The following is a 21,774-nucleotide window of genomic DNA, read 5'->3' on the forward strand; positions in this document are numbered from 1 at the left end:
GGCTGTGGAACGAGCTCCCCAGAGAGGTTCGCTTGGCGCCTACATGGTTTTCCTTCCGTCGCCAGCTGAAGACCTTTTTTTTATTTTCTCAGTATTTTAACACCTAGTTTAACTGAAATTTAAACTCTGCTGTTTTAATCTCATATTTTAACCTGTATCCATTTTTGCTGTGTGGTTTTACCCCGGTCGTGCGTTTTATATTGTAGTTTGTACTTGCGTTTTTAAATTGTTGGTTGTTTTATTATGCTCTTCATGGTTTTGATTTTTGTGAACCGCCCAGAGAGCTTCGGCTATTGGGCGGTATAGAAATGAAATGAAATAAAGGAATAAATAAATAGTGCTGGGTGGGTCCGCCTGAGCCTGTGAGGGCTGGACACGGGGGGGTGGGGTGTCTGCTGCCCTTGTGGTCCCAGCTATTGGATTGAAAGCGTATGAAGAGAGACTGAAAGAACTGGGCATATTTAGCCTGGAGAAGAGAAGATTGAGGGGAGACATGAGAGCACTCTTCAAATACTTGAAAGGTTGTCACACAGAGGAAGGCCAGGATCTCTTCTCGATCCTCCTAGAGTGCAGGACACAGAATAACGGGCTCAAGTGACAGGAAGCCAGATTCCGGCTGGACATCAGGAAAAACTTCCTAACTGTTAGAGCAGTACGACAATTGAACCATTGACCTAGGGAGGTTGTGGGCTCTCCCATACTAGAGGCCTTCAAGAGGCAGCTGGACAACCATCTGTCAGGGATGCTTTAGGGTGGATTTCTGCATTGAGCAGGAGGTTGGACTCGATGGCCTTATTTATATTTATTTATTTGTTACATTTATATACCACCCCATAGCCAAAGCTCTCTGGGCAGTTTACAAAAGTTAAAAACAGTAAACATCAAAAGTATGCGAAATTTAAAAACATAAAAACAACAGTATAAAAACATCAGTATCCATTTAAAAACAACAGTTCTGGGGGTCCGTTAAAAAAACAAATTTAGTGTTGTTAAATGGTGTTAAATGCCTGGGAGGAGAGAAAAGTCTTGACCTGGCGCCTAAAAGATAACAGTGTTGGAGATTGTTCCATAATTGGGGGGGGGGGGCACCACCGAAAGGCCCTCTTCGTGCTTGCCATCCTCCGAGGGGGAATAGGCACTCGGAGGAGGACCTCAGATGTTGAGCGCAGTGTAAGGGTAGGTTCATGTCGGCAAGCCTCATCGGGGAGATCATTCCACAATCAGGGGGCCACCACTGAAAAAGCCCTCTCCCTTGTTCCATCCTCCGAGCTTCCCTTGGAGGAGGCACTCGGAGGAGGACCTTAGATGTTGAGCGCAGTGTAAGAGTAGGTTCATGTTTAGACCCCTTCCAACTCTACTATTCTATGAGTCTATAATTTTATGATTCTATTGAGCATTGAGTGCTAAACAGAGTTTCAAGTACTGGAGCCAGAGCATCCGAAGTGTGCTTTCCTGTTGGCGTCATTCTTGCCTTCTGCTCTTGCTTCCCTTTTTTTGAAGGTCCACCTACAGCTTGGGCCAAGGCCTTTGGCTTCCCGTCAGCAAGAGCTTTGTGGTTCCCCCGGTGCAGCTTTCCATAAACCCACTGGCCAGCTGCAAGACGGATGTCCTCGTGACCGAAGATCCAGCAGATGTCAGGTAAGGACCTGCTCCCTGCACCTTGGCAGTACCCATTGGGAGGTTTCTGAAACCGAGCAGGTGTTGGCATTGAAATCTCTGCACGGGCAGCAGGTAAGGGACCCACCGAGGGCTGGCTCTGAAGCGCCGAGGCGGCCCGAAGCTTCGGAGCCAATTGGCTTCGGCTTCGTGCTGCCTCGCCCGAACAGCCTCGGATCCGTGATTCGGAGGTCCGAATCACCCCGATCCGCTTCGGATTCAAGGTTCAGATCTGAGGCAGTACACATCCGTCTTGATATTTACAGTGCTGCAAAGTAGTCCTGTGGTGGAGAGGGGAACAGGCCGTTCTTCTTTTGCCTGTCCTGGAATTTTTGTCAAGGCTGTGTAGAGACATGTCTTATTCTCTGAAGGGGAGGTGCCTTTGTGATTGACACGAGGGGAAGCCTATCAGCATTGTGCATGTGGTGTGTGTGTGTGTGTGTGTGTGTGTGTGTGTGTGTGTGTGTGTGAATCTGGCTTCACAGTTGACACAAAGGCCAGCCATACTGTGCAAATCCAGCTTGTGCAGAAATCTAGAAGCTGGTCTTGGGGGAAAGATTGTGTATGAGATCGCCACAGAATATATATATAATATATATATATATACACACACACATATATATACATATGTACTTGTATGCACTTAGAGGGGACTTGGTTTACATGCCTCATCAGAAACTCATAGGAAATCGCCTGGAATTTAAAGTACGAGATTTCACAATTGGGGCATTTTTTAAACTTCAAATCTGAGTTCTGTTGTTAGCTTCCAGGTCGTTGCTGTGTCGCTGACTGCCAAGCCAGGAAGGGTTAATGATGGAGAAGCCTGTGTGTACCAGATGCTGGGGAACATGGGTGGGAGGGTGCTGTTGCACCGTGTCCTGCTTGGGGTCCCTGGTGAACAGCTGGTTGGCCGCTGTGTGAACCGAGTGCTGGACTAGATGGACCCTTGGTCTGATCCAGCAGGGCTCTTATGTTCTTATCCAATACTTCATCATCCCTGATGATGGGGTTGGACTCGATGGCCTTTTAGGTCCCTTCCAACTCTACTATTCTATGATTCTATGATTCTATGTGCTACTGTGAGAAACAGAGGAACATGGATGGGAGGGTGCCGTTGCACCGTGTCCTGCTTGGGGTCCCTGGTGAACAGCTGGTTGGCCACTGTGTGAGCAGAGTGCTGGACTAGATGGACCCTTGGTCTGATCCAGCAGGGCTCTTCTGATGTTCTTATGTTCTTTCTATTCAATATTCTTCACAATTGGAAATAATGGAGGAGGGAATGGATTTCTTAAGCAAACTCCATTTCCCAACAGTCAGGAAGCATGTCTAACTATTTGTTTGCATTTCAAGCCCGGCACACTGAGCTCCGTGGTTCAAGGGCTACTAGTCCTGATGGTTTTGTGCTACTGTCAGAATCAGAGGCGGTAAGCCTATATACACCCGTTGCTGGGGAACATGGGCGGGAGGATGCCGTTGCACCGTGCCCTGCTTTGTTGCTCCCGGTTTGACAGCTGGTTGGCCACTGTGTGAACAGAGTGGACAACCATCTGTCAGGCATGCTTTAGGGTGGACTCCTGCATTGAGCAGGGGGTTGGAGTCGATGGCCTTGTAGGCCCCTTCCAACTCTGCTATTCTATGATTCTATGATTCTATGATTCTATGATCTCAGCTCTTGGAGGCAGATTCCAGCTGGACATCAGGAAAAACTTCCTGACTGTTAGAGCAGTACGCCAATGGAATCAGTTACCTAGGGAGGTGGTGGGCTCTCCCACACTAGAGGCCTTCAAGAGGCAGCTGGATAACCATCTGTCAGGGATGCTTTAGGGTGGATTCCTGCATTGAGCAGGGGGTTGGACTCGATGGCCTTGTAGGCCCCTTCCAACTCTGCTATTCTATGATTCTATGATTCCATGAGTGCTGGGCTAGATGGACCCTTGGTCTGATCCAGCAGGGCTCTTCTTATGGTCTTAAGGCGGTTAAATTGCATTCAATAAGGGGATCAGAAACACTCCTTTCTCCCCTTCTCACTTTCAAAGAACTGGGGGTAACGGTGGTGTCCTGCTTCACAGGCTAACTTGCATTTTCGACCATAAAAACACTTTCATGGAAGGCGTTACAGAAATGAAATGCATCAACTAAGTCGCGTTCATGTTTTCTGCCGAGGCCCATCTGGTAGAGGCGGAATTGTCCTAACCAACACTTAACATTTAACGCTACTGAGAAAAACCGGATTTCATACCACTGGTGGATGATGTTTCCTTCCTGTTGGGAAGGTGTCAGCATGAAGAAAATTAGGGGTGCTTGGAAGAGGAAGCATCACACTGTCAAGGGAACCCCAACTTTAGAAACCTGGATATGAAGAACCGAAGACCCACATGCAATACAGGAAGAGCACTTAATTGAGTGCCTCTGTGACATGCAGCAGATGCTGAATTATTCAAAATTTAATAAACGTGGTAATGAATATTTGATGTTGAATTATGGAAGGCTCCACAAATACATTGCAAACCACAGAGCGATCTATTACATCTGTATTAGAACTCAAGCTTTTCTCATGCCGCCATTGGCCTGCCGGATCAAGATTTTTGGTGGCACATGGTAGGTGAAATTGGGTACAACATGCAACACTCCCTCCATACCTTTGGACATAGAAGTAATCTACTTGGGGCTGCCTTTGAAGAGTGTTCGGAAACTCCAGCTGGTTCAAAGAGCTGCAGCCAGATTGTTGACCGGGGCTGGTTACAGGGAGCAGAGAACTCCCCTGTTAAAACAGCTCCACTGGGTTCCAGTCTGTTTCCGGGCACAATTCAAAGTGCTGGTTATGACCTATAAAGCCCTATATGGCTCAGGTCCAGGTTATCTGAAAGACCGTCTTCTCCCTTATGAGCCTGCCCATGCTTTGAGATCTTCTGGAGAAGCCCTTCTTTCAGTCCCACCATCTTCACAGGCGCGCTTGGTGGGAACATGGGAGAGGGCCTTCTCGGTGGCTGCTCCGGTGCTCTGGAACTCTCTTCCCGGGGAAGCTAGGCTGGCTCCCTCCTTGATGGGCTTTCGGAAGCAGGCTAAAACTTTTTTGTTCCAGCAGGCCTTTGGAGAATAATCCAGCCCTCCATCTATGTTAATGTCTTATAATTTTGTTGTGTATTTTTAATTGTTTATGGTTTTGTTTCCCTCCCCCCCCCCCCCCATGTATATTTTAAACTTTGTAAGGCCGCCTTGAGGCCCAGCATTGGGCAAAAGGCGTGATAAAAATAAATATAATAATAATAATAATAATAATAATAATAATAATAATAATCTTTTCAGTCACTGCTATATGACTACATTTAAGCTGCTATGGAGGTGTCTGAAATTCAGAAGCGGATCTCAGTGTTTTCCTCATGCTACAGGAAACAAGCAAAATTTCTCCATCCTTTCTCAACTTTCCTTCACCATATTCTTCGGATTATTCGGGCTCAAGTTAAAGGAAGCCAGATTCCGGCTGGACATCAGGAAAAACTTCCTAACTGTTCGAGTAGTACGACAATGGAACCAATGACCTAGGGAGGTGGTGGGCTCTCCCACACTAGCGGCCTTCAAGAGGCAGCTGGACAACCATCTGTCAGGGATGCTTTAGGGTGGATTCCTGCATTGAGCAGGGGGTTGGACTCGATGGCCTTATAGGCCCCTTCCAACTCTGCTATTCTGTGATTCTATTCTATGATTCTATGCGTGAGTGTGTCTTGATCTAAAATGGGTGTGCATGGGTGTGCATAAAATGGGTGTGCATAGGCCCCTTCCAACTCTGCTATTCTATGATTCCTTATTTAATGATGATTTATTAAGAGCCTTTTGAGTATTATTATTAATTATTACATTTCTATACCGCCCTATAGCCGAAGCTCTCTGGGCGGTTTAACCCCGCTCTTCAGGCGAAAGAGCACTAATGAGACAGCCCCTGCGCTCAAAATTTACACAGTGACACGATATAAGAGGAAAACTGATTGGGATGGAGAAGGAAAAGAAGCAAACTCAGGCATTAGTTCTTAGCTAGTCCTTCCTTGAACGAGGTTTGCAGAGGCTGAAGTATATTAACTGCTCGCCCTCCAGTACAAGGAAAGGCAAAACATTTGGGGATTTTTAGTCTTAGCATTTTTAAGAATAGGAACGGTGGGTAAAAGGTTCAGGAAATTGTGAGAGAGGTGTTCTTGCTTCCTTTCCTTTTTGCTTTTCTCATACTACTACTACTACTACTATTTATTTCTTACTCGCTTCTCCATTTTGATCGAGGCGGGGAACAACAGTAAATATAAAATACATAAAACTGAATTAAGAACATATACATTGTTAAAACATCCTAAAAACATTCTAAAAGCATCCTAAAATCCCCCTGGATAGGCCTGCCGGAAGAGATCAGTCTTGATAGCTTTCTTGAATGATGATAGACTGTCAAGTTGACGAGTCCCCTCCGGTAGGCCATTCCACAGTCTGGGAGCAGCAGAAGAAAAGGTCCTCCCATCAGCCTAACTTTGGCTGACTATTCAAATGTGGGGTCATCTGATGAAATTGTTTGGCAGTAGACTCAGAAGAGGCAAAAGACAGGACATCACCCAGTGGAGAACTCATTTATGGAATTCACTCCTGTGATCCATGCTGATAGCTTTGAAAGGGAGTGAGACATATTAATGATGGAGGAGGAGGAGGAGGAGGAGGAAGAGGAGGAGGAAGGACTGAATAGCTATCAGCCATGATGGCCATCGAGTCCAACCCCTGCTCAATGCAGGAATCCACCCTAAAGCATCCCTGACAGATGTCTGTCCAGTTGCCTCTTGAAGGCCTCTAGTGTGGGAGAGCCTACAACCTCCCTAGGTCACTGGTTCCATTGTCGTACTGCTCTAACAGTCAGGAAGTTTTTCCTGATGTCCAGCCGGAATCGGGCTTCCTGTAACTTGAGCCCGTTATTCCGTGTCCTACACTCCATCTCCAGAGGAAGCATTCTCCTGAATTCCAGTAGCTGGGAAATGGCGGGAGAGAGCTATCACCTTCACGTCCAGCGCATGGACTTCCCGATGTATCTGGCTGTCCACCGTGGATGCTGGATTAGGAAGGTCTTTGGTCCGATCCACCAGAACAGCTCTGATGTCCTTTTCACTAACCTCCAGTCTGAGTATTAAACCTTGGAACATGGCAGAGATTCCCATAGTCTGGCATCTGAGCTTTATTTCCTGGACTTGTTTATTCCCGTCACTGATCTCAATTCAACCCCCCCCCCTCCACCTCATTTAGCCATGTTGTGACACATTGCATTAGCACTTGGGGGCATTCCTATTTGCTCCTCTCCTCTAATACACTCCTAGCCATTTGCTCCGATCTGCCTTTTTGCACGAGTCCTTCGACGTGAGCTCACCATGTCCCTCCAGGCCTCTCATTAGCCTGGCACCTTTGCTTGGGGGTCGCTCCTCTCCCGGAGTTTAATGGAGGAAAATTGCCAAGCTCCTGCTTTGTGAGAAGCCTTATAAGGAGTTCTTTATAGCTCTCGGGGTTAAGGTCTCAGCACAACCCTTGCTTCTTAATGAAGATGTCTTGAGCACAGCGTAGATGTGAGGTGTGGGGGGGCTGGGGGGTGGCGGCATTGAAGTGCTTTTAGTGCCACTTCAGTCAAGGATCCTGTTTTCTAAAACGCAAGGCATTTGCAAAATAATGATTCTGTGTGTTTGATGGTTTGGGCGATTCTTCGGAATTCAAGGAAAGGACTAGAACAGTGGTTCCCAATTAGCTAAGTACTGCGGACCCCTGGTTTTTCAAATGCCAAGCCATGGAACCTCCTACTTTTGAAAAAAAATGTTGTCTCTATGGTAGTTACCTGTGCGAAGCAATTCCCCCCCCCCAATTAATATTTTTATTTATTTTCCACGAAAAACAGACACATAAGGAAAGGTACCAAAACACACCCACACCTGTCTGACATGAAGATAGCTTAAAATGAAGTAATTTTTTGGAGAAAATAAGGGGTAGCCCTTAATAAGCAAAAGATTTTAGCTATACTAAAAAACAGACCATAAAATTTGTGATATTTGTAATATTACCACGCAAAAATGACTTAGTTAGGAATATAAAGGCGAATTTAATTTTACTAACGTCTAGTTTACAATTGAACAAATTATGACCTGTCTAGCAGCTACTAAACCTAAATGTGAGGGGAGAAATCATGCCTCTTTTTGTCCCGAACCATCCCTTCCACATCCGGTTCAATATTTCCTACTTTTAATCTCAAATCTGGATCAACATCGAGCCGATTTCTATGCCTGTTCTTCATATAACAAAATGTCGAAAATGTTTGTTCACAAAGATATGTGGAACAAAAGGGAACTAGATGTTTCAAAGCTTTTTCACCTAACTTCTTATAATCAGGAAAAAACCTTCACCCAGAATTGGTCCAGTCTATATTCTTTGAAAAATGATTTCAATGAACCATCACAAGTCATGTCAAAAAGTGCACCTTGCTCTTCTGCAGATAGAATTGTTCGTTTTACACCACATTCAAAAGGATTCCTTCTCCATGAGTTTTCAGGGTTAGGCGCAGGGAAGTAATCTCTGAAGCTAGCCGCTAAATCACACAGGTGCTCAGTGATGTTATATTTTACTTCTGGTAGGAATTCGTCGTCAGTGGACTCCAGAAATGAATGGTGAATATGTGAATGGTGCCAAAGACCCCTGTGTGGGTTACGTTGCCCCCCTGGGGTCCGCGGACCACCAGTTGAGAAACACTGGACTAGTTGATTATAATTAATTAGTGACAGCCCATTGCAGGGACGCGGAGAATTCTAGGCCAGAAAGACTTTGGACGGAAGTAGTGGGACTCATTGCCTGAAACACAGGAGGGGAAAGGGTTCACAGTGAGACAGAACCAAGAGGCGTTTTGAGTAGTTTCTTTCAGTCCCCCCGAGGTGAGGGGGTGGAGTTGGAGGCTGGGTGGGACACACCGTAGCCCCTGAGAAGTGATCCTGAGGGAAGCAGGCTTGCAAAACCAGGTAGACCGCTCCATCATTGACACTTTATTTATTTTATTTATTAAAACATTTGCATCCCACCCTATATCACTGAGATCTCAGGGCAGTGTGCAGATAAAATCAGAACAATATAAACAGAAATAATTTACACAGCAAAAAACCATATGAGATCGTTAACAATTTAAACCAGTAGAAATTATTATTATTATTATTATTATTATTATTATTTATTTATTTATTTATATAGCACCATCAATGTACATGGTGCTGTACAGAGTAAAACAGTAAATAGCAAGGCCCTGCCACATAGACTTACAATCTAATAAAATCATAGTAAAACAATAAGGAGGGGAAGAGAATGCCAACAGGCACAGGGTAGGGTAAGCAGGCACAGGGTAGGGTAAAACTAACAGTATAAAGTCCGCACAACAAGTTTTAAAAGCTTTAGGAAAAAGAAAAGTTTTTAGTTGAGCTTTAAAAGCTGCGATTGAACTTGTAGTTCTCAAATGTTCTGGAAGAGCGTTCCAGGCGTAAGGGGCAGCAGAAGAAAATTCCGTTTGAAGGCAATAAAAACAAAAAATTATTTATTTATTTATTTATTTATTGCGTTTTTATACCGCCCAATAGCCGAAGCTCTCTGGGCAGTTCACAAAAATTAAAACCATGAAGAGCATGAAAGACAACCAACAATCTAAAAACGCAAATACAATATACAATATAAAAAGCACAACCAGAGTAAAACCACACAGCAACAATTGAGATAGGTTAAAATACGGAATTAAAAACAATTAGAACGATGTATCTACCGTATTTCTTCGATTGTAAGGCGCCATCGATTGTAAGACGCACACTAATTTCAGTACCACCAACAGAAAAAAAAAAACCCTAAGACACACCCGCGATTCTAAGACGCACCCCATTTTTAGAGATGTTTATATGGGAGAAAAAGTGCGTCTTAGAATTGAAGAAATACAGTAATTGATAAAGAGCCATGTTTTAACTTGGCAGCTGAATTGAAGCCAGTGTTGGGGACAGTCGGGCCTCCACAACTAGGGTTCCACCACAGAGAAAGTCCTTTCCCACGCCCCACCGTAATGTGTGTCTCACATTGGTGGGATGCGGAGGAGGGCTTCTCCAACAGATCTTAAATCTTAGTCCAGACATATATAGGGAGAGGCGCTCCCTCAAGTACCGAAGTCCCAAGCCATTTAGGGCTTTGAACGTCAACACCTTGAATCCTGACCAGAAGTGTATAGGCAACCAATACAATTCTTTTAAGACCGGTGTTATATGCAGAACTGGAAAGATAAAGCAATACCAATAACGGAGAAATGGATGTCGAAGATGTTGGAACTTGCAGAGATGGCAAAACTTACAGCGATAACGAGAGAACGGTCGACAGCCAAGTTTATGTCGGAATGGGAAACCTTTGATAGAATATTTGAAAGAGGCAGAAAAAAATGATGTATATGTTTGTGGATTTAGATCAAGAGGGGGAAAGGGAAAAGAAGCATAAGTCTGTGAATCCAATGTATGTAAACTAGGTGAAGGGTAATTAAGACATTAAGGGGCATTTCTGGCATGAAGAGGGCAAAAAGAAAAAATATATATCCTAACCTCAACCCTAAATTTTTTTTAGCGTCATTGTAGTTGCTATATGTTTTTCTGTTGGTTTGTATTGTGTGTGTGTATGTATTATGTGTGATGTTTGTTTAGATGCTGTTGGGGAAAAAATGATTAAAAAAAAGAAGACCGGTATTATAGGGTCTTTATAGGATGTTCCGGTGAGCAGTCTAGCTGCTGCGTTTTGCACTAGCTGCAACTTCCGAGTTGTCTTCAAGGGCAGCCCCACGTAGAGCGCTTTGCAATGAATAAAGGCAACGGGGCAGGCTGAGTGTGTTGGAGAATGCATGACTGCATAACATGGGCACTACCGAAACAAGTTTTAAAAATTCAGAAAGTTTATCAGAAAGTCAACTTTCGAGGATTTAGGGCCGAGCTCTAGACCGTTCATCATAAGCGGTTCCTCGTCCACCCCAGCTGGCATTTGGAAAAAGCAGCAATCCCTTCAGAATAAATTCATGTGCAAAACCTTTGGAGGCTCTTCCTGAGCAACAAGCACCTGCCTACCCTCCTGGGACAGTTTTCATGATCATAGAATCCTAGAATAGTAGAGTTGGAAGTGGACTACAAGGCCATCGAATCCAACCCCCTGCTCAGTGCAGGAATCCACCCTAAAGCATCCCTGGCAGATGGCTGTCCAGCTGCCTCTTGAAGGCCTTTAGTGTGGGAGAGCCCACAACCTCCCTAAGTAACTGATTCCATTGTCGTACTGCTCTAACAGTCAGGACGTTTTTCCTGATCTCCAGCTGGAATCTGGCTTCCTGTCACTTGAGCCCGTTATTCTGTGTTTTGCACTCTGAGATCAAGCCAGCTGTTTTCAGCCTCCTTCCGCAAAGCCCTGGCCAAGTCTCTTAGGACGCAGACAAGCTGGAGCGTGTTCAGAGGAGGGCAACCAGGATGATCAGGGGTCTGGAAACAAAGCCCTATGAAGAGAGACTGAAAGAACTGGGCATGTTTAGCCTGGAGAAGAGAAGATTGAGGGGAGACATGATAGCACTCTTCAAATACTTAAAAGGTTGTCACACAGAGGAGGGCCAGGATCTCTTCTCGATCCTCCCAGAGTGCAGGACACGGAATAACGGGCTCAAGTTAAAGGAAGCCAGATTCCTGCTGGACATCAGGAAAAACTTCCTGACTGTTAGAGCAGTATGACAATGGAATCAGTTGCCTGGTGAGGTTGTGGGCCCTCCCATACTAGAGGCCTTCAAGAGGCAGCTGGACAACCATCTGTCAGGGATGCTTTAGGGTAGATTCCTGCATTGAGCAGGGGGTTGGACTCGATGGCCTTGTAGGCCCCTTCCAACTCTGCTATTCTATGATTCTATGAATCAGACGCCCTGGGTCTCCATGGCTAGCTTGCAGCAAATGAATGGGGCCACTTGCCACGAGAGAAGGGGCCTGGTTCCCCCACCAGTCGTCCTCGCTGCTTCCAAGCTTGTTCCATTTTCTCACTTTGCTCTTCCACCGGCACTGCGCCTTTATGGGCCACCTGCTTCAACACCAGTCCCAAAGGGGAAAAAAAAGTTTTATCATTCTTTAGCATCAGCGGACATAAATCATAGGAGCGGCGCCTCAGCTGTTGCGGTGACATGACTTACGGCTCTATCGTTATGGTAACTGCAGAAAGATATAAAGGCCCCTCGTTCGCCTCACCAGGGTTCGAGGTGCCCTGATGGGAGTGGCAGGTGCTTTCGATTCATCTTAGTTTTATTCCTGAGTGAACTTCCTGATGGCTCACGGTAGTCTTTGGCACCATCCAAATCCTCCCCTTCTTCATAGAGCCTCGGAAGAACATGTGCCAGGTGATTGACAGTGGCCAATTCGGCCGTGGTTCCCTTCAAAAATATCCTACAGTTGGCTGCGTTGGTACATCTTGGGGAACTTCGATCTGGAAGACTTGATTTAAACTTAAAACTGGCCTGGGGCAGGCTGTGGGTACCTGGGGACAAACCAATGCCTCCCAGACTCAGTTTTCCATCCTTAAAATGGCAACAAACATGATCTACCTCAAGGGTAATCGTGGGTGCAGAATATGATGATGGTTGTGAAACACTTTGTACATTTGTTGCTTTCTAAATAACTCTGTATTACCTTCCTCCCTCTGCGAGGCCTTTTAGGGAGTGACTGTAGCAATAGAATATATGCTTCTGCTACAGAAGGCCATTTAATTCAATTCCAGGCATCTCTAATTAAAAGGATAATTTGACCATAAGAAGAACCCTGCTGGTTCGGACCAAGGGTCCATCTAGTCCAGCATTCTGTTCACAGAGTGGCCAGCCAGGGCCTAATCTACACTAAGCGGGATATTCTACTATGAAATAGTATGAAAGCGGTATATAAAAGGCAGGAGCCACACCAAGCAGGATATAACACTATGAAAGCAGTGTATGGTATGTGTCAATGGGCCCCAACAGTTGTCAGTGCGCTTCAATACCGCTATAAAGCAGTGGTGTGGCTCCTGCCTTTTATATACCGCTTTATTTTATTTATTTATTTATTTATTTATTTACTACACTTATATACCGCTCCCATAGCCAGGGCTCTCTGGGTGGTTTACAGAAATTCTAAAATTAAGATAAAAACGAGTATACAAAATTTAAAATTCTAAAACATAGAACATGCACACATAAAGCATTAAAAACCGATTAAAAACTAAACATGTGGGTGATGAAGATGTGCCGCCATATGCCTGGGCAAAGAGGAAAGTCTTAACCTGGCGCCGGAAAGATAGCAGCGTTGGCGCCAGGCGAGCCTCGTCAGGGAGATCGTTCCGCAGTCTGGGGGCCACCACCGAAAAGGCCCCGTTCCTCGTTGCCGCATTCCGAGCCTCTCTCGGAGTAGGCACTCGGAGGAGGACCTTAGATATTGAACGTAGTGAAAGCTTTCATACCACTTTCATGGTGCAGTATCCTGCTTGGTGTAGATTAGGCCCAGGTGTCGACCAGGGACCCACAAACAGGGCACAAGTATAAGCACACCCTCCGGCCCATGTTCCCCAACAAATGGTACATATAGGCTTAGTGCCTCTGATACTGGAAGTAGCACTTGGCCATCAGGACTAGGAACCATTGATGGGAAAATCCCTTCTCTGTTGAAGAGAAGAGCCACTACCATTCAAAACAAACGATATAAAACCAGCCATTAAAACAATAACAAATTACCATTATGTACCTACCATACATATATATATATATATATATATATATATATATATATATGCATTTATATTGGTTATACTAATAGGAGCAGCAAAAGACCTTCTAAGCTTAAGGCCGCAATTAAAGAACATCTCAAAGGAAGAGTGCCAATTACTCATCAAAGACCTAGATCAGTGGGGTTCCCAAAGTGGGCGGTACTGCCCCCTTGGGGTGGGTGGGATTGCATAGGGGGGATTAAGAGGCAAGGGGGCGGCCAGAGGGGGGCGCTCAAGGTGGTCTTTTCCGAGAAGCGCTTCTCCAGAAGGTCTTAAAATCCAGGGACATTTTTATGGCAGAAGGTAGTTTGGTCCCAAGCCATATAGGGGAAGAATCCACACATGTATTAATACCATTTCAGAAGCCATCACATTAAGAATTTACAGAATAGTGAGGTACTCTGCCCTAGTTACTAAATGTGATATCTAATATTCTTGCTAAGTGACTATCAGACTTTGAAAAGATGATATCACTGGATCAAGCTCATCAATTATCTTTACTTGAATAAACTAAAAAAATGCAATTGGATTTTGAATAAATATTCAATTAATTGATACTGTTTTGAATTTTATTGTTATGATCTTCCTTAGTGGGTCGTTGAAAACCGCTATTCCGAATAATGATTTTTACAATGTAGGCTAGGGGGCGCTGGGCATGAGTTTGTGGAACCAAGGGGGCGGTGACCTGAAAAAGTTTGGGAACCACTGACCTAGATGAACAGGGCAAACTTTGCTGGGCGCCTAAAATATAACGGTGGAGGACCAGGGGGATATCCTTCATTAGGGAGTTCGACTCTATGGGGCCATAGAAATGCCCCTCTTTCTCCACTTACCACCTCTGTGTGTGTGTGGGGGGGGGACACAGGAGGGCCTCCTGTGACCTTCTCGGCCTTCTGAGTACCATAAAAATGATAGTTGGTGATTATGATGCTTTTAGAGTCCTGCCATGGTTCTGTTAGGCTTTGGGGCATTCCATGCAGTTTGGCGTGTGCTGCTTCTGCTGCCGCCACTGAGAGAAAATAGCTTGGCTCCGAGCAAGTCCTTTATCAGACCCTTTAATCAATGGTAGCATTGAACCGTGGAGGGAGCTCCCTTCAAAGTCTATTGCTCTGTCAATAATAGCATCAACCGCCGCCGATAAAGGCGTCCCTGCACTCCTGACAGCAGGCGTCGGTGATGAATGGCGGGTTTAACGTAATGGAGCAAATTGATCATAACCTTGCCGGACGTTGCTTCACGTTGCTTCACTGTCATCACCCGAGATAAATGCTGTGTGCCAGGGAAATGAGGGTTTCTTTACCTTCAAAGCAAGCCATAGAGACCAGCTTTGTCCAAGAGTCTAGATCCGGGGCGGGAAACCTTCCAGTGAAACCGGAGAATTTCCTGGTCCTTATATGGTGAAGGTTGTGGCTAACACACTGCTGTGGTTACAACTGTATGCTCCTTTGGTGCCATGGATGTGCTTGCTGTTGTATACAGCCATAAGGTGGCATAACTGAGGCCTAATCTACACCAAGCAGGATATTGCACTATGAAAACAGTATGAAAGTGATCTGTGGTATGTGTCAATGGGCCCCGACAGTTGTCAGTGCACTTCAGTACCGCTCTAAAGCAGTAGTGTGGCTCCTGTCTCTTATATACCGCTTTCATACCACTTTCATCGTGCAATATCCTGCTCGGTGTAGATTAGACCTCTATGTCCCCGCATACAAAACAAAGCTCCCTGCTTGTAGAAACACTACCAGGTTGGGGAGAAGGCTAACTTAGGCCATATCTAGACCTAAGGTTTATCCCTGGATCGTCCAGGGGTCAAACCTGTTCATCAAGGTGACACACAGGGGATCCAGTGCTTAGGCAGGGCCAACCCTGGATTCCTGCATTGAGCAGGGGGTTGGACTCGATGGCCTTGTAGGCCCCTTCCAACTCTGCTATTCTGTGATTCTATAATTCTATGATCCCAAGATAAACCTTAGGTCTAACTGTGGCCTTAGAATCCTTTCCCCTGTAAGCAATGTTTACAGAAAAGTCCTAGTTCACTGGCTTCTCAGACATCACGAGTCAAACTGCTATCAGAAACTGAAAGTTGAGCCAAATTAAACAATCCGGTGTTGAAAAAGTTGAAAGTTGAATAATTAAAACAGCAACTTTAAGGAATAAAACGTTAAAAAGGTTAAAAGTTAAAATAGCACAGGAGCCGTTTCATGCATGCTGCACCAGGTTGGTTTCTCTTCCTTAACCTGCTTATAGAAACACTACCTGGTCAGGGAGAAGGCTAACATAAGCCATAGCTAGACCTAAGGTTTATCCTGGGATCATCCAGGGTTCACCCTTGCCTGAGTACTGGATCCCCTGTGTGTCACCTAGATGAACAGGTTTGACCCCTGGACGATCCAGGGATAAACCTTAGGTCTAGCTATGGCCTTAGAATCCTTTCCCCTGGCATGCTAGTTTTCTATTTGCAAGGAAATTTAGGTTGATGTTGTTTTGTGACGATACACCATTTTGTTGCCCAAAGATGGAGGCCAGTGGGGTAGAGGAGAAGTCTGGAAGTTGTGTGAGTCTTTGACCCGGCTTTGTAACATTGAGATAAGCAACCTTGTGAGAGAGAAATGCTTAGGAACTGGCATAGAGGTAACTGCAGCCGCTGTAACTAACAAGCTTTCAAAGGCGAAATGTTTTAATTGGGTTTGGTTGTTTCCAACATGCTGACATCTGGATGATGAATCCATCATCTCCAGAGGACCTCTTGCAAGTCTGTCTATAAAGTGTAAAGAAACCAAAAGCGGAGCATTTGGGACAGAGACATTTCAGAAAACCTCTTTCACATTCCAGATCAGCTTCTTCCTCTTGAGACTGGTTGACTTGCAAAATGCTTTTACTTAGGGGTGACAGAAGGTTGCAGCAGAGGTAGTGGGCTTTCCCACACTAGAGGCCTTCAAGAGGCAGCTGGACAGCCATCTGTCAGGGATGCTTTGAGGTGGATTCCTGCATGGAACAGGGGGTTGGATTCAATGGCCTTATAGACCCTTTCCAACTCCACTGTTCTATGATTCGATGATCTCTTGCCTAAAATTCACTGACTCAGGGGTAAGATGATGGAGAAACAACTTGTAACACACTATATTCACCGTAAAATTGACACTGCTATACTATAGACATGAACAATAACGCACAACGCTTCAATTCCCAGTGGGTCATCGAAGTTCAGGACTTGTCCAGTATAATACAGTCACTGACCATAAGACCCGTAGGAATTTTGAGTTTTCTCTTCAAATGCTATTAGGGCATGCCTGAAGGAAGGGTAAAATCTTGGGTAGACATCTGGCAACCCGGGCATAAATTTTGTAGGGTGCCATTTTGTTTTGGGCATATACGTGCAGTAGCTAATACTGAATTTCATAATATTCTGTTCTTGTCAGTATACCTATACTAAATAAGACATTTTTAAAAAATTCCTTATACAATTTCCTATTAGATAAGACTATTTTTACTCCTCTAGGACATTTGAATGTGACTATTTTGACTGTTTTGACTCTATTTTGCTAGTATTAAAACAATTTAAAAAAAAATTATCTAGTTATTTCCTGACAAAAGATATTTATATTTTGATGTACAAATGTAATATAACAGCATTTGAAGAGAAAACTTGTCCACCTCAAAATTCCTACGGGTCTTATGGTCAGGACAATTGTGGCAGTACAACTCATGCTATGTTGGTTTTCCAGGCTGTGTACCATTTGTACAATGGCAGGAGGCAGAAATAAATGGAGAATGAAATGCAAACACCATAATATATATATTCAATAAACAAAAAACCTACCATTTACAAAACAATGTTAAAGGCTCTACAGTTTTCAACCAAACTCCAAAAAGCAGGGAAATTGGCTCACAAGCCTTTAACTTCACATCCTCCTTAAGGAGGCAGAAAGTGCCAGTGAAATTCTCATTCTCCCAAAGCAGATATAAACCATGAGGACAGGATGGAGAATAGGATATGCAGACGTGACTGTGGGGTTGTGGAAAACTGATGACGAACAACTTAGAGCCACCTACTTCTATTTTTTTGGTTTAGAGAAGCCCTTCCCCAACCTGGTGCCCTCCAAAGGTGTTGGACTACAACTCCCATCATTGCAAGTCAGTATCACGGCAGGATACAAATACAGGCACCCCACACGTGTGATCCCACACTTGTGGTCTTTGTGGTCCCAAGTTCAAATAAACTCAGATAATTCAAACTGGAGCCAGAAACAGGGTCATAGGCCACAGCTAGACCTAAGGTTTATCCTGGGATCATCCAGGGTTCGCCCCTGCCTGAGCACTGGATCCCCTGTGTGTCACCTAGATGAACAGGTCTGACCCCTGGACGATCCAGGGATAAACCTTAGGTCTAGCTATGGCCCTAGTCCAATGGTATGTTCCAAGACAGGGCCCAAAAGCAAGGTATTCAAGGTGTGCATTAGTTCAAGGTTCAGGAGTTGTCCAAGGGGATGAGTGTCTGGTACTGCGACGTTGTACCCCAAAATCTCTTTTGCCTCTGTACCTCCCTTAAGGCAGGGGTGGGGCTATTATTATTATTATTATTATTATTATTATTATTATTATTATTTCCTGACTTTTGCCCAATACTGAATTAGAGTTTCTCACTTGTCAATCTGGGCTTACAGCTGCCATGAGTGCTATTTTTGGGTGGAAAGGCAGGGCATACGTCAAATACAAGATAGAGAGAAAATTCATCTGCAGCAAGAACTTTGTCTGAGTGCCGTTCCTCTTCCCTTTTAAGTCCTCGGCATTGCCTAGGAGACCGCCTTGGGCTGCCTTTTCCTCAGCTGAGTCTGCCTTTTATATAAAAAAAATGTTCCTCAGGCTGTGGTGACTCTGGCACTATCCCCCAGGCTTGCTCTGGCTATAGTTCAGGAAGAGTAGATGCCTCCCCCGACTGCATTCTTGTGTGAAACCCAGCAGAGACAAATTCCCAGCACCCTCATAGAATCATAGAATAGTAGAGCTGGAAGGGGCCTATAAGGCCATCGAGTCCAACCCCTTTCTCAGTGCAGGAATTCACCTCAAAGCATCCCTGACAGATGGCTGTCCAGCTGCACCTTGAAGGCCTCTAGGGTAGGAGAGCCCACCACCTCCCTAGGTCATGGGTTCCATTGTCTTACTGCTCTAACAGTCAGAAAGTTTTTCCTGATGTCCAGCCGGAATCTGGCTTCCTGTAACTTGAGCCCGTTATTCTGTGTCCTGCACTCTGGGAGGATCGAGAAGAGATCCTGGCCCTCCTCTGTGTGACAACCTTTTAAGTATTTGAAGAGTGCTATCATGTCTCCCCCAATCTTCTCTTCTCCAGGCTAAACATGCCCAGTTCTTTCAGTCTCTCTTCATAGGGCTTTGTTTCCATACCCCGATCATCCTCGTTGCCCTCCTCTTAACATCCTCCAGCTTTTCTGCATCCTTCCTGAAGTGTGGTGCCCAGAACTGGATGCAATACTCCAGATGAGGCCTAACCAGGGCCAAATAGAGGGGAACCAGTACCTCGTGCGATTTGGAAGTCATACTTCTATTTATTTATGTAATTATTTAATTACATTTATATACCGCCCCACAGCCGAAGCTCGCTGGGCGGTTTGCAACAATTAATGCAGCCCAAAATAGCATTTGCTTTTTTTGCAGCCACATCACACTGTTGGCTTATACTCAGCTTTTGATCTAGAATATCTAGAGAACTTCCCATATCTTGTCTAGGCCCTAAATCAGAGTCTTCTATCTCTGAATCAGATTCTTCCTCTGAGACTGCGACCTCAGGAGAAGGTGTAACAGATAGAGGCACACATGCCCCCGACAAGCTAATATGGACTAGAGAATAAGCAACACTCAGCAAATGATGCAGTAATTCTGTTCCAGTAATTAAATGCCCCAAATGCTAGAAACATGTTTTAAAGTAATACAAATACTGTCTTCTTGCAACCAAGCCAAGTAGAATGTTCCAAGTAGAACATGGATGATGATGTCAGATGCTCCGTTTAATCTTGACATAGAGAATTAAGTTGTTCTTGAAACAATGCAGTGAAATGAATTGTGGCCATAGCTAGACCTAAGGTTTTTCCCAGGATCATCCAGGGTTCGTCCATGCCTGAGCACTGGATGCCCTGTGTGGCACTTAGATGAACAGGTTTGACCTCAGGATAATCCTGGGATAAACCTTAGGTCTAGCTACGGCCTGTGTCTCTGTAAAAATGGTATTTGGGGCCCTGAGAGAACCATTGCTCAGAGGTAAAACAGAGGCCCTTCCTACACCTAAGGGTTATCCCAGGAAAATAGAGAGAGCGTCCCTGCCTGTTCCTGGGAAAACGATCTTGGGACGATTCCTGGATATAGGGCTGGTGTAGACATACCCTAAGTGTGCACTCATTACGGAGCAGTGGTGAACCATGGTGTACTCACAAATGTAATTTTTATAGCATACATGTATGCAAACATATAATTGCCACTTTTACTCTTTACATAGCTTAGGTATGCACTCCAAACAGCTGTACAGCTACAGGAAAATATAGTGTGTGGACTATAGTGTGAGCGGTACCCCACTCGTTGCCTCTTCTCAAACTGGGGAGAGGCAACGAGTGGGGTACCGCAGGGATCAGTCCTGGGCCCAGTGCTCTTCAACATTTTTATTAATGATTTGGACGAGGGAGGTGCAGGGAACGCTTATCAAATTTGCAGATGACACAAAATTGGGTGGGATAGCTAATACCCTGGAAGACAGAAACAAACTTCAAAGTGATCTTGATAGGCTGGAGTGCTGGGCTGAAAACAACAGAATGAAATTTAATAGGGATAAATGCCAAGTTCTACATAGGAAATAGAAACCAAAAAAAAAAATTACAAGATGGGGGATACTTGGCTCAGCAATACTACAAACGAGAAGAATCTTGGAATTGTTGTAGATCGCAAGCTGAATATGAGCCAACAGTGCGGTATGGCTGCAAGAAAGGCAAATACTATTTTGGGCTGCATTACTAGAAGTATAGCTTCCAAATCACGTGAGGTACTGGTTCCTCTCTATTCGGCCCTGGTTAGGCCTCATCTAGAGTATTGCGTCCAGTTCTGGGCTCCACAATTCAAGAAGGATGCAGACAAGCTAGAGCGTGTTCAGAGGAGGGCAACCAGGATGATCAGGGGTCTGGAAACAAAGCCCTATGAAGAGAGACTGACAGAACTGGGCATGTTTAGCCTGGAGAAGAGAAGATTGAGGGGAGACATGAGAGCACTCTTCAAATACTTAAAAGGTTGTCACACAGAGGAGGGCCAGGATCTCTTCTCAATCCTCCCAGAGTGCAGGACACGGAATAACGGGCTCAAGTTAAAGGAAGCCAGATTCCAGCTGGACATCAGGAAAAACGTCCTGACTGTTAGAGCAGTACGACAATGGAATCAGTTGCCTGGTGAGGTTGTGGGCTCTCCCACCCTAGAGGCCTTCAAGAGGCAGCTGGACAACCATCTGTCAGGGATGCTTTAGGGTGGATTCCTGCATTGAGCAGGGGGTTGGACTCGATGGCCTTGTAGGCCCCTTCCAACTCTGCTATTCTATGATTCTATGACTAAGAGGAGGATGGGTGTGTTATCTCCACCCACAACACTTTCATCATTTTTCTTAGAACCTAATTCCGCCTTCCCTAACCTGGAGCTCTTCAGATTTTGGACTATAACTCCCAGGGCTCCTGCCTATTGGCCCTGCTGCCTGGGGCTGAAGTCTGAAACGTCTGGAGAACATCAGGTTGGGGAAGACTGATCTAACGCATGCTTTTGCCCTTCCTAAATGGTGCACTGTCCTTCAAAACAGTATGACTGGAGAATCCAGAGAATCAAGGTGGAGCAGGACATGGTAAATTTGTGCTGAGGCTTTGCAGTGGGACAGATGTACGGGGGGAAAAAACGTCATGTATTTTCCCTTCTCTTCAATAAAAATAAAATAAAAACGAAACCACCACCAACTTCTAATATATATTACTCACAACGACCGAATGCCCTCTCTAAATCCGTCTGAATCTGATCATAACCTATCTCTGCGTTATCCCACTTTAATATAAAGCTGCCCGTATATGGCACTTTAATATGAAAAAAGGTTGTTAGCGAATGTTTAATAGATGCTTTAATAAATGGTCAAGCAATTGTTGACCCACTGGGCTGTGTAATCGTTCCTTTTAACCAGCTGTGTGCTCTATCATTATGTATTACGCATGCATGGCTTAGCTGGAGTCTGGTTGTTAGGCAGGAATATACCTTGGCACAGTTTTGGGATTTGAGTAGGAGCGTTTA

The 21,774-nt window shown here is 44.9% G+C and overlaps 1 protein-coding gene across 1 annotated transcript in view; it reads left to right on the forward strand.

Annotated features, from left to right (window-relative positions):
* Positions 1-21,774, forward strand: part of ASTN2 (astrotactin 2) — a 732,687-nt gene that overhangs the window by 405,552 nt on the left and 305,361 nt on the right. The window contains exon 11 of the mRNA XM_063144970.1: positions 1,501-1,638. Within this exon, the coding sequence (XP_063001040.1) occupies positions 1,501-1,638 (138 nt within the window). The remainder of the gene's footprint in view (positions 1-1,500; positions 1,639-21,774) is intronic.

Source organism: Elgaria multicarinata, chromosome 19 (genome assembly GCF_023053635.1).
Source record: "Elgaria multicarinata webbii isolate HBS135686 ecotype San Diego chromosome 19, rElgMul1.1.pri, whole genome shotgun sequence".
Classification (NCBI taxonomy): Eukaryota; Metazoa; Chordata; class Lepidosauria; order Squamata; family Anguidae; genus Elgaria; species Elgaria multicarinata.